This window comes from Theobroma cacao, chromosome 4, assembly GCF_000208745.1.
Source record: "Theobroma cacao cultivar B97-61/B2 chromosome 4, Criollo_cocoa_genome_V2, whole genome shotgun sequence".
In the NCBI taxonomy this organism is placed as follows: Eukaryota; Viridiplantae; Streptophyta; class Magnoliopsida; order Malvales; family Malvaceae; genus Theobroma; species Theobroma cacao.
The window spans coordinates 20,016,585-20,030,260 of NC_030853.1; the positions used below are offsets into that span (position 1 = coordinate 20,016,585).

Sequence of the window (13,676 nt, forward strand, 5' to 3'; positions counted from 1 at the left end):
TTCCTTAATTTCCCAGAATGTGGCGGCGGTGGTTGCCGTTTTCTTTCCTTTCGTTTCTGGACGACAAGAAGGGCTGACGAAACCAGACATAGGAACTTGAGAACCCGACACCCATAAAACTCTAGACCCAAAGACGCAAGAAACCCCAATAACCCAGTTGTGCGCTAGGTATAAAATTTGTGATCTTGCGTTTTAGTATTGAATTTCACTATTATAATTTGGAACTAAAGTTACTTGTTTTCCTTTCCAACAAGTAGAATTGTGCTTTATTTTACTTTATCTTATTGTTGATAATTTGAGATTTATTTGTTTTTTAATGTCATGGTTTTGTTTTTTGTCAAAACTATTTGTTTTTGATAAAAATATGTGAGAAAATTTAATGTTTTGCGCTGATTTTTTATGCTTTGGTTTATGTATTATATATATTAGATTTGATGTGGGTTGCTCGCTCAATTTGAATGAATTGCTGCTTGTTGCATTAGTTGAATTGGTATTTTGGCTGACATTGAATTGCTACTATAAATATTTTTCTTTTATTCTTTTCGTCAGCGTGGATTCGGGTTTAAACGCAAATGCTTGTAACTAAAAGTTGATGAAATTGGCAAGTGTTTTGGTTAAATATTGATTTGTTTTGAGGCTTTGGAAATGTTTCATATAGCAAAAGCGGCAATCAGGCAGAGCCGTAGTTTGCTTGTCATGGACTCATGGTCATGGTCCTTATTCTGGAAACTTGAATTTTAAGGGGATACTGTGCCGGATTCTCTAACTAATTCAGTTTGCTTTATGTTTGTTTATTTTATTTCAGTTTGAAAGTTCCAATTTTTGTTTCAACTTTATCTGATTGTGTTGGATTATGTTTCTTAGATCTAACTGTTGTCAGTTTATTCAATCTGAAGATGCTTCTATTTGTTATTTGTAGTGTTCGCAAGGTGTTTGATTCAATGCCTTTTAGCAGGATCTATGTCAATGGCATTAAGGGGTTACTGGAGATCATACAGCTCGAAGGTCGACTTGAAGAAGCTGAGGCCGATGATACTCAAGAGAATCGAGAATCGAGCTAAGGACTATCCAGTGCCCGGAATGATTCCAGTGGCCCAAGAGGTCCTCATGGCTAGAGCACTCCTCTTCCAAGGAGTCTCCATCCTTCTCAAATTGTTCCCTGTCCTTGCCTGCAAGTAAGTCCCTCCCTCAATTTCTATATTCAAATAAACCTTAATCCAAGTTTGCATCATCTTTGCATATATGTTCATTTGTGCTAGACTTAACTGTTATAATATCTGCATCAAAGACTTCTAGTTAGGTTGTCAAGTGATAACTTGTTTGGAAATTTCACTAGTCACTGATGAACTCAGATATCATGTTCTAGAAATACAACCCCAATATGTCTCTGGAAAGAGCCAAGCTATAATATATAAAACTTTCAATTGACTCAGACGAGTTTTTCAGTAGATTAGTGTTTAAATGCCAGCATTGTCTCAAGATGGATTTTGGCATTCCGCTTGCCAGTGTAGTGCCTTCCTCTGAGGGTGCAATCACAGAGACCTTAGTGCCCCATGATTTGCTGAGAGTGAAATCATGCCACGTTTGCCGTAAGGTAATGGAAGAACAGCCTGTACTCCGCCATGGACCTTGTAAAATGCCACCACCATTTTAAGGTACAATACTGTCAAGACAGCAGAATCTGACTGATTTAACTGCCCCTAATGTTAGGCTTTCCTGTTTTGCTTGCACTTTATGTATATTATCTCCAACTGATTGCAGGAAGTATTTTGCACAAATAGGTAGAGTTTTTTTTTTTTAATGTTCAAAGCAACTCTTACAGCAATAAATTGTCCTAGAATTTGGGCTGGATGCAAAATTTTAGTTGTGAGTCCCAGGATAAAATTTGTTTATTTTAGTCAATGAATCCATTATAGATACAAGTTCAGTAATTGCTGATTAATTAAACATGGAGTAATGGTTTCATGGGAATATGGGGATAACTGACTCTTCCCGAACTTAATTGCACTTGTAACATGCATGAGTATGAATCAAACTGTTGACAGATATTCCAGTTCCTTTGATTTCTATTCTATAATAATAAATGTTCTGCATCTCCTGCTGCAAAGAGCAGTCACTTCTCTTTTCTGTCGCCTCTGTGACTTCATAAGCAGACAACAAGGGAAAACTGCAATGCTACTGTCATATATTGTTGCTTGTTGGTCAATAGATTTGTCTCCACAATGCTACCACTTGCATTTTAAGGATAATAGAATGCTCATTTAGAACAAAAAGTAAGCAACTTTAGTTTGCAGTTAACAAGGCAAATACCTCTCTCTCTCTGTCTCTCATTTGGGTTGAAATTTCAGATTCATATTTATGTTTGCATTTGGAAGAAGTCTAGTACCTTTCATGATTGATGAGAATGGAGGGGAAACCTTTGTTTCCATAAAGAAATTTCTCTAGTTTTACTGCATTAGTCCAGCCTCTATTCAGCAAAATATTACCCAAAAACCAAGTTGCAATTTGATTCATATAAATCTTTGCAGGTTCTGTCCAGAAGTATATATTGGTGAGAAAGGCCATTTAATCAAAACTTGCTGTGGATACAAGCGCATTGGAAAGAATCGCGTTCATGAATGGGTTAACGGGGGTTTGAATGATATACTTGTCCCTGTAGAAGCATTTCATCTGCACAACATGTTCCAAGGTGTTATCAAACACCAGCAAAGATTTGATTTTGAACGTGTTCCTGCAGTTGTGGAGCTATGCTGGCAAGCAGGGGCTGATCTAAATGATGAAAATTTGAACTCGGGTTCATTAGTTGCAGATGAATTTTATGGTGGTGTCAGAGGGATTGAGTCTTTGTCACATGATGATTTGACTGTGATAGCAAATGGCACCTTGAGGGCATGGGAGACACTTAGATCTGGCGTTATGAAGCTTCTATTGGTCTATCCGGCAAAGGTTTGTAAATATTGTTCTGAAGTTCATGTGGGGCCATCTGGCCATAGGGCTCGTCTTTGTGGAGTGTTTAGATATGAAAGTTGGCGTGGAGCCCATTTTTGGAAGAAGGCAGGGGTTGATGACTTGGTCCCACCAAAGATTGTGTGGCGGCGAAGGCCTCAAGATCCATTAGTGCTTTTGGATGAAGGTCGGGATTACTATGGGCATGCACCAGCTGTGGTGGACCTGTGCTCACGGGCAGGTGCTATTGTTCCAACTAAGTATTCATGTATGATGAAAGTGAGCGGTTTACCTGCACCTCTTTGAGTTTAACCTTCCATCTTGCAAGCTAAACCTCAAGTGAAGTTGGTTTCAAGATACATCATTGAAGGCACCTTTAGGTCCAGAGCTCTTGTAGACCATCTAAGTGGGCAAGATTCTCATCTCACATGGCTAGAATTTTTCATTCATATCTTCATTTGGTCCTTTATATTTTCTTGCATTAACAAAATTTTGTTGATAATCACAATGAGTCGAACATAGTTACGTTAATATAAACATGAAATCAATGGTATGTGTATCTGTGTGTATTAATAATTGATATACCATTCTGGGTTCTTTTTGTTTTTTTTTTCAGCCTCGAGCTCTCTTTTCCTGTCACACATACAGTTTATAGATGAGCTTGCATGTCCACTTGCATGTTTAGATTGATAATGCTAGGGTACCTCTTCGCCTTATGATGCTTTGATTGTCAGCTGTTTTAGGCATTTGCAATCAGCTTTAATTTATAGCTTAACTGATTTTATGTTTCGTTTTCTTTGTTCTTATTTCTTTAGTTAAGTGGAGGGATGGGTTGGGTAGGTGGGGTGGGGTGGGCTTGTGAGCTCCATGTGTTGACCTGCTATAAGATTACTCTTAATAATAGCTTTCTCTCTTCCTCAATTAATGGCATTCGGCAACAGGCAATTACACCTATCAAAAACCTGAACCTACATTAGAACTTGAAGTTTAGGAGAAGAGGGTGGACACCAATTCTAATAAACTTCTTCCATAATTAGTTTAAACCATTTGCGTCTGTAACGGTTCATTTTTATACTCTAAATTGAATGTCTTTGCTTTTAGTTTCAGGCTATCTTATCATTATTCTTTCCAACATATTACTTTTCTGAATTTTTGCTCATTCTTTTGACATTCCCAATTAATATTTAAAACTAATCATTCACTTTTATATTAAGAAAATTATAAAGTTGGAATGTTAATCTGCATGCAAGACATGATTTTTCCAAATCTTTAATATTATTAATTAAAGAACTAATTTAACCAATTGTTTCGATAATCTTTATCTCATAACCTATATATAACTTGAGGAAAACTCAATACTCTGTAGGGTTTGCAAATTTAAACCATTAGCCATGTCAATGTAGTCATAAATTAGCCTATTTGATCTACATTACTAAGCAAGCTAAAGATTACAGAGGGTTGGCAAGCATACCGTTCCTATATTTGGGTTTCGACAAGATAAGGTACTACTCGCATGTCACATCGCTTACTTTATTTGCTAGAGTCAAAAAGGGTTCTCCCATAGTTGAGATATATGTATATGGTAAAATTTCCTCTCTTTTTTTCTCCATGCCATACTCCCTCTGATCAACATGGTGCAATTCTACCACAAGGCTTAAAAGAATAAATGAAATGCCATCAACTAGTCTAGGAGAAAGAAGCTTCTCCTCTTATGGCATATTTGGTTTGTCGTGAAATGGAATAATAGTTGGTAAGACATCTAATTAGGGACAGGTCTTAAGTTTTCTATTGATGTTGCCTTATCCAAACTAATCACTAATCAAGGTCAATATTACAATTAAATTTATCAAGAGAAAATTCCATTACACATCAACCTGCATGAAATATCTTCTCATTCATACAACAAAAACTATGTTAATGTCAAACACATGAAAACACAAAATGATCAAACTCGCATAGCGATATATTTCTTTTTGCAAAGGAGCTAGTCCCAGAAAGGTTCGGGCAAGGTAAAAACATGATGATAAGGTGACTCGTCCTCAAGGTGGTTGAAGAAGAGATAGATGTGAGATCCATCTTGCACTCCACAATCAACTAGAGAGGCTGCATCTTCATCATTTATCCTTGGGTGACTTTGATTTTTGTCGACAACCAAGATCATACGTTGGCGTGGCAAATTTTCCTGGGCTTCAATCTCTTTCTTGAGATCACCAACCGTGGCATCATTGCCGACTTGAATGTAGAAAAGGTTTCCTGTCAATATCTCCACCACCACCTTCATTGTAAAAGAGTAAACACAACGGTGTCTTTGCAGTCCCTGTCTGTCTCATTTAATTACAGAAATAGTGGAGAAAGAAAAAAAAGGTCCCAATAAATATGAGTTAATTGAGAGCTGTTCACGTTAGCTGCATTCTCGCTTAGTTAGTTTTTAACATGCTTATGATATGGAAAACTTATTTCTCCCATGCAAGTTCTAAGCTCACGTTAGCTGCATTTTCGTTTAGTTAGTTTTTAGCATGCTTATGATATGAAAAACATATTTCTTCTTCTAGGAAAACAAATCTTGGGATTCTTTGGTTCTATTCGATATGTAAATGCTAACCGTCAAAAACAAATATTGTATAACACTTTTTCATGAAGGAGTATATAATACATTTTGATTTATAGATTTGTTAAGATAATTATATAAATTATTTAGTTAAGAGTTATTATACAATATTATTATCCAATGGGACTATAATATTGTTATAGGTTAGTTAGAGTTAAATTATGTATATATACTTTATTTATATAGTTAATATACATAATTTAAATTTCTCAATATATAATTTAAATTTATTTGTATTTTATACAATTTTATATTATACAATATTTTCTCGTTTTCTAAGATTATTTGTTTCACGGACAATTATGACAAAGATCTCAAGTATTTGACTCAAAATATATATATGAACTTTCTTTATCTTTAAAATATTTAAAATAAAAAAATTATTAATATATCTACAAAAATTGAATTAGCAAAAACTTATATTCAGATTCAGACATTTGTTTTCAAAATTTTTTTTTAAAAAAATACACAGATTGACGAAATGTCTTCAAAATTTGAGAAAAGAATAGAGATGCAATGATTGGCGAATTTACCTCAACCCATAGGAAGTATTTTGCTAAATTTGATAAAGTTGAAATAAATTTTGTTCCTAGATCAACTAATATGGTGGCAAATTGGGTTGTTACCTAGATTAGTAAGGGATGTGCTTGTTAATATTCTGAGAAAGGATGTTCTTTCTGGTAAGCGTTGTTTTTTTTGGATTGTTGTATGGCCTTTGTGATGTCAATGGGTCGTTGTATATTTACTTAGGTGGTTTTCGCGATGATAAAGGGTAAGTGTTTATTGATCGGATTAGACAGCAACACATAGTATGATGCGGGAATAGGTATAGCCATGCTGGAATGATCCACGTAACTGTTTGAATACTTCTTTGGTAAGTGTAATGTTTATTTTTGTCCAAAACGACTTTGTAATGTCGTAGGGAATCTTCAGCTACTCAACACTAGAGATTTCAAATGGCATAACGGTTTTCTTTCTCTCCATTGGTATATGTGTTTTTGTTTTAATTTATTGTACATTTGTGAATTTTTGCTTCATAATAAAAATATTTTTTGTAAAAAAAAAACTTATATTGTAATAGAGAAAATAGCGAACAAACCTATTAAAAAAAACAGCAACAACAAAACTGATCCAAGATCCATCGTAGACATTAAGTACTCTGAAACTATATCCCACCATTACCAATCTCAAAAACCATCCTCCTAAACCCCTCATTAGATAACTCAAAGAAGCAGACACCCCGTAGTAAAATGTTACCTAATCAACACTTCATCGTGTTTCACTATTGTTCCAATTGATAGCCCAAGTGTCATTCAATTAGACTGCCGTGGAGGTTTTTTGTTTTTTTCCTTCTTCGGTTTTTCAACGAAAGCTATGTGATATATGTAATTATCTACTGGATTTACATAATTTACATTCACATCATCAACATTTTCCAACCACTCAAAAATAGGTCTTTCTACGTTCTTCATTGAATGGTTTCTATAAAATTTAAAGAAGCATCCCAGTAGTATTATTGATTAAATTCCAACAAATCTAATTCAATGCAAAATCATAACTATTTATGCACATTTGAATAGCCAAAATAACGAACAAAAGCTCGTATCATAAAACATCAAGATTACCAAGTTTTTTTTGCTGATAAAAGACTCCCTTTATCGCATTTAAATTTTCACATTTTGATGAATTTTCTTTTAATTTTGATTAAAAATTTTTGGAAAACATTCTTTTAATATTTTCATCATTGATAAATATAAAATAAAAGAGGTAAAAGTTTAAGAGTTTTCACCAAAGTCAAAAAATTAAAATGTAACAAGTTTATTAGGACGAATGGATATGGTGTTATTAAGCAGGATTAAGCATGGTAAATTCATGAAGATTGGATTAAAGTATTTTTATATCAAACAAATCTTGAGAGAAGTACCAAAGCTAAACCGTAACATTCAAAGAAAGAAAAAGAATACATACCTCTTTCAACACCAAAGCAATTATAATTGAATTCGATATCCATGAAAAAAAAAAAAAAAAAAACCCATAAGTTAAGAGAATGCAGCCATGATTTGAGTTAAGAAAATGAAAAAGAGTAAAGATGATTACCAGCAATAAGAATTATCTTACAACATTTTGGTTCTGTTTGTTTTTTTCTTGAGGAATTGAAGAGTAGTTATATATAAACCAGCAACGCTAGCTTGTAATCTCTAAAAACCCTAAAACAATTTTGAGAAATTTATTCAAGTAACAATTATAAAAGTCTCCAAAACGTTCCTTTTAATTATGGCATGACTCATCAAATGTTCTTTCCATTATTGTTTTACCCTTGGTTGCCAATTATATCTTTAGCATTTAAATCTTTACCTTTTAAAGAAGAACCACTACAACATAAATGGGTTTGAACACACAATTTTAGCTGCACTTTTATTTTTGCATCCAAAGAATTTGTCATAGTATTTGGGCTTTAACATTTAAATGCATTTTTTATTTTGCAGCTCATAAAAATTTAATACCTTTTATATTTCTTTATTTTAATTAAAAATTAACACCCTTACATCTTACAATCTCTATTTCTCTCTAAAGTAAAAGAATATCAATTATTTTTTCTTTCTATTTTTCACTTTTCATACTAAACACAAATATATCTTTCTTTCATTTTCTTTTTCTTTACTCACCCCTTTTTTTAATCTTTTGAATTTTTCTTCCAGGTTATCAAACATTTTTTGAAAATTAAATATGCTAATTGGAGCAAAAACCTAACGTTCCAATAGTCTGAGCACGATCATAAGGTAATGTAATACTAGTAAATTGGAGCATTCATCTTCCTAATACCTATCATTTGGGAATGTAGCCTTTGGTAGATTAATATTTTGACCATATGAAAATTAATTTTTTGAAAATTAATGAATAAAACAATTTTTTCTTCTCATCTGTCTCTCCTCCACCTTCTCTTAATTCCAAAACCTCTTTCTTTTCTTTTCTACTTCCTTTGTTCAAATGTTACCCCTTTTAGTACAAGACTAAGGCACCCGGTTCTCAAATCTCTGTTATGTTTTTTAATTATTATTACATGATTTAAGATTTCTTTTGTAAGACTTGATTGTTCATTGATTTGATTCTTGCCGGCATGTTAATCTTTTCCCTTCCATGTGGAAAGTAATTCTAGGAAGAATTCGTGTATACTTAAATGCTACAGCAATGTGCTTATTACTTAGTTTGCTTGGTCAACTTTCTTCAGAAACAATTTTGTCAATAAATTGCAGTTTACAGTCCTAGTCAAAATATTGTCATTCTAATCCATCTTATCAAGAATGTGCTTTCCAATCTCCAATGTTAAACTATGCATCATTTGAAACTCGTGTAGTACCATGCTAAAAGAGAGTTAGATATGAAAGAGGACAATTAATGAATCTTTTTATAGCGTTACCAATTTTCTATGTTCTTTTTTTTTTCCTTTTTTGCTTTGTTTCAAATCAAGTCAAATCAAAGAGGATAAATAAATATTTGTTAGTTAGTCAGTGAGTATGCTTTGTCTCATATTGCATTATGCACTACTTACAAATTAATATTTTCTTGCAAATTAATCTTTGCAAGTAAAGAAGGTTGGGAATTGCAATGTCAGATGGTTTTATTAGGTTGGAGAATGGACAAACAAATATGCACAAAGAGGAATTAGAGAGAATAAGAGAGAAAGAGAGAGAGATTGCTAAAATTAGTTGACTATACTTAATGAAACCCCATATTGTACACATTATAAAGACCTTAGGGGTCCATGTTCCAAGTTGAAAATGGTTTTTGAGGCATTTGATTTTTGAGGCATTAATTGCTGCAATTTGATTTTAGAGGCATTTTATGATTTGTCATCATGTGTTTTTATCATAAAACTTGTTCCATATTATAAGGTTATAGGTGTCTCTACCTTATACTTTTAGCTGCACATTTTATATACTACCATATGATTTAAGATTGTAGTCATATAGTAGAAAGTTGCCCTTTAATTTTGTTGTTGAATCCCATAAACAAGTGCAATCATACTTTTTCGTACATTAACTAAGGTTACACTTTTTCTAAGTGTAGCCTTAACTTAAGGCTGCATATTTTTCACCTCTAGCTGTAATTTTTTTACAACCTTAGGTGAAAAATGTTGTAGTGAACATAAGCTTAGTCAACAACATGCATTCATATATACGCCTATACATAACATAAAATGCATACATATATAACATAAAATGCATATATTACATCATTTCATCAATCAAATTGTATATCCTAACTATCATTCTTTCAATAATAATAAATAAATAAAATTCAAACTCAAGCACCAATTAAGCTTCAAAATGTAAACCAAACCCATTTTTTAAACTCCTTAAAAAAATTTAAAGAATGTGTTGGTGTATAGGATGCATTGGTGAAAGCCATTTTTTCTTGGACCATAAGTTGGTTGGTATGTAAGGAAGAGTGTTCTTAGGCGAATGACTCAATTATTTTTCAATCTTTCATATGCCATTAGGGCACCTAAGTTAGTCTAGAAACCTTCGTTCCTCTTTATGGAAAGAATGAACTAAGAATATGCAACAGAAAGTAAATAAGAAAGGACAATAAGGAAAAAGGGAATTTTATTCACAAATACAAAACATCTCCACAAGAGAAACCCCTAAAAACCTTTACCACTGATAAGGGTAGGGATGAACCCTTTCATCCCACAAGCTTACACCACCCCACTACCTTTGTTAAGGTGGGGTATCTTTTTTTGTCACAACCCAAATCTCAAGCCATGACCGATGCATGGGCTCAATGGGCATAGCCCACTAGGCCCAAGCAAGTCTCTTTATAAGATCCTATTCCTCATTCCATCCATCATCTTTAAAACCATGTGTTGTAATTCTCAACGATGAATGTTTCAGTAATATTTTATAGCAACCGAATATTCATATTTGTATTATCTCAAAGTACTGTAATTTATTGCCATCTCATAAAGGCATCATCATCAATCCAACATATACATAATTTATAACAGGACTCATAGTAGTTTACATTACATATACGTGTACACAGACAAAATACTCTCAATAGTCGACGGAGTGACTTTAAGTGAAGGTACCGCTACTGAGATGCCATAGTACCTACCAAGAAGATGAGCATACGTGGACACTCAATCTAGGTCCCAATTACCTTCGAATCTGAAAGCATGAAGTTTAAAAACGTGAGTATAAACCTAGTGAGTGAACATAAGAAGGGAACAAACATATGATACGAAAAGTTTTAAAGTCATGATGCACTTTTGCTAAAACCATGCAATTTAACTTAATTTCTTGTTAAAACCCCTTATTTCAAAACTTTTATTAGTCATCTTTTAGTGTTGAAAAACCTAAGATCAACCATGAAGATAAATGAGTGAAAACCACAGCAGGATATAAACAAGGTAAACATGACCGAAGGATTCTCGCTGCAGTGAAAAGGCATTCTTGCTGCAACAAAATTCAGAGCATAGGTTTCTGAACCAAACCCGAGAGTTTCTCGTTGCAGCGAGATTCATTCTAGCTGCAGCGAACTCCAGGGATGTTGCAAGCCCCCAGCACCCGAGAATTTCTCGTCGTAACGAGAATGCAATCTCGCTACAGCGAGAAGCAGAGCAATTAAGTCAAAAGAATTCTTGTTGCAACGAAAAACCTTTTTTGCTGTAATGAACAACAATTCGGAAACACTTAGCAATTTTTCAAAGTTCAACATGTAGGATGCAACATACATTACAAACCACACATTATACTCATAAACTTTCTATTGCATATGTATATATAAATATATATAACACGAATAACACCACCGCCTCACCAGCTCATGTGCAACCCCCACATCGCACACATAGCTAGAGTCATCGTGTGCACCCCCACATCGCGCACACTATATATCATCATGTGCACTCCTTACTCGCACATTTCTATATCATCGTGTGCACTCCCTACTCGCACACTTCAACATCATCGTGTGCACTCCCTACTCGCACACTTCAACATCATTATCCACACTTTCGTACCCCATCATCACCGGCATGTGCATTCCCCACATTGCGCACATGCACGGTTATATTTATTACACTATATTAACTATCAATACTCAACATATATATTTATATCAACATCATATAAGGCATAAAGATTCATCATATTGCACTCTCACAACATAAAACATTTTAATAACGACTTGTTCCCATGCATAATCTTTAAGGAAAAATCAAATAAAAATCATTCACATGCTTCGTCCAAATACCAATACATTTCCCAAAATATTTTCAATGCAAGTTCACTCACCTTACGATAGCGGGATATTACATCGCTATTTGTTCGGAGGCGTATCTAGCTATTCCTACTTGCTGGTAGCTCGTTATTTCTCCCGGCACACCACCACAGTACGCTACCTTTACTGTTGCACTTCCTAGCAACAATCCCAATTCAATATCTTTAGCGTACATCATTTATACTTCCCTTTTTCATTCAATCACGAATCCTTATTCAACTTAACTTATCTTAACACAATTTTTACCAAAGTTGCTTTTATCCCTTGCTTGTGTAATTCTTTAAATTATGATTACCGACAACTTGTTTATGACTCTAACACATATATTAATCTTTGTTAAGGATATTTATCAAGTTCAACCATCCTTTCCACAACAACCACAATTTCTCACAATATGCCACTTAAAATGTCAACTACACAAGAATACCCATTTTCTCAAGATTCCTCAACTACACTTAAAACATCATTTGTCTTTACCTTTATGGTTGCTTGACCCGTACTTGCACTCCAATATTCCTTCAAAACATTAATCATCAAGCTGCCAAAATGATTCACACATTATTTTTTCGAAGATTTAACCAACCATGAGCTTAAAACATCCTTACCTTAGCTTGCTTGAATTACAAAACCAAGCTTTTTTTCTTTTCTTTCTTTTTCTTTCTTCTTCTCCTAGGGTTTAGATGTGCTGAAAATTGGGGTTAAAAGCTGCAGGTTTAGTGCCTAAGAAGTTTGGAGAAGAAAAAAGTAAAAAAAGAAAGGAAATGAAAAGAAACAAGGGAAATCACATGAAAAATTTTGATTTTCATGAACTTGAGTTGAAAATGGCGTTGGAAGCTTCAAGAAGAAGAAGAAAATATCTTGCTGGAGGAGATAAAGACCGTCATGGCTGATAAAAATGAGAGTCAAAGCTTCTTTTGGAAGCTTTGACCAAACTTTACATAAAATTATCGTTTTACCCTTCAAGTTTCTTCTTTTTTTAATTTAGTCCTCCCAATACTCTTTTAACTCCAATTTCCTTCTATTATCTTCTTTTACACATGTACAAATACAATATAAAGCTTGTACTCCAACGCGGCGTCTCCATAATATTTAAAATATATTTTTTCTCGTGTTAGTTTTATTTAATAACTCGCGAGCCCCACTAGCTTTATTTTTCTCCGAAATTTCCTCGTTCTTCCTTTCCCCCACTTAGATTAACCGTATACTCCTTCTTCATGAAAGATTTCGACACTGAATAAAATATGAATATTTTAATATTATTTTATTCCAAAATTTTTCACTTGTCTCCTTGGTATCCAAAATACCTTATTATGTCTCAATTCACTTCCAAATCACTTTTTATCTCACAAATTCTTCTCTAATAAAAATATTATTATTTTATTATTATTCCCTCACGTGAGAAATATTTTATCTTAAAATACTTTTTTCACCTTTTCTCACCTTTAAACATTATAATTAATCTCATTTGGCATTCGATAAGTTTTATTAGCCACCATGTCAAAGTACGGGGTATTAAACTTTTATTGGCTAAGGAAATATCATTATGAAGCCCTCGCCCTTTGTAATGATTAGGAAAAGCTTTTATCATGTTTTCAAACCTATAACCAATTGGAAGACTATTCCTACCTATTGGAAGACTGAGTAGACCGTTGAAATAGTGAATAGATCATTCCAATAGTGTTAAGTATGCTGTTTGCATGTTAATGCAACTAGCTAGCACATAAACAGGTAGTTTGACTCAATTAGTGCACAATCAACGTTGTTGTTGGCTTGTTTGACCCTTTTGGTAAGTTTAATGGTCTCTTCAACCTACACTTGCTCAGCCAGTGGCCATGAT

At 33.7% G+C, this 13,676-nt stretch overlaps 1 protein-coding gene and 1 long non-coding RNA gene across 3 annotated transcripts; one reads left to right on the forward strand and one right to left on the reverse strand.

The window, feature by feature from the left end:
* On the forward strand, window positions 1-3,555 carry LOC18601907 (APO protein 4, mitochondrial). 2 transcript variants are annotated; one of them, XM_007032998.2, is made up of 3 exons: window positions 1-168; window positions 920-1,175; window positions 2,529-3,555. In XM_007032998.2, exons 2-3 carry the CDS (start codon window positions 961-963, stop codon window positions 3,250-3,252), a joined length of 939 nt encoding a protein of 312 aa, XP_007033060.2. In that variant the 5' UTR covers window positions 1-168; window positions 920-960; the 3' UTR covers window positions 3,253-3,555. The 2 variants fall into 2 exon arrangements, with proteins under 2 accessions (XP_007033060.2, XP_007033061.2); XM_007032999.2 differs by having other exon boundaries at window positions 956-1,175.
* LOC108661735 lies at window positions 11,820-12,479 on the reverse strand. The gene is made up of 3 exons (XR_001927512.1): window positions 12,445-12,479; window positions 12,317-12,377; window positions 11,820-11,977 (listed from the first exon to the last, which is right to left on the reverse strand). It is a non-coding gene; the product is annotated as an uncharacterized LOC108661735 (long non-coding RNA).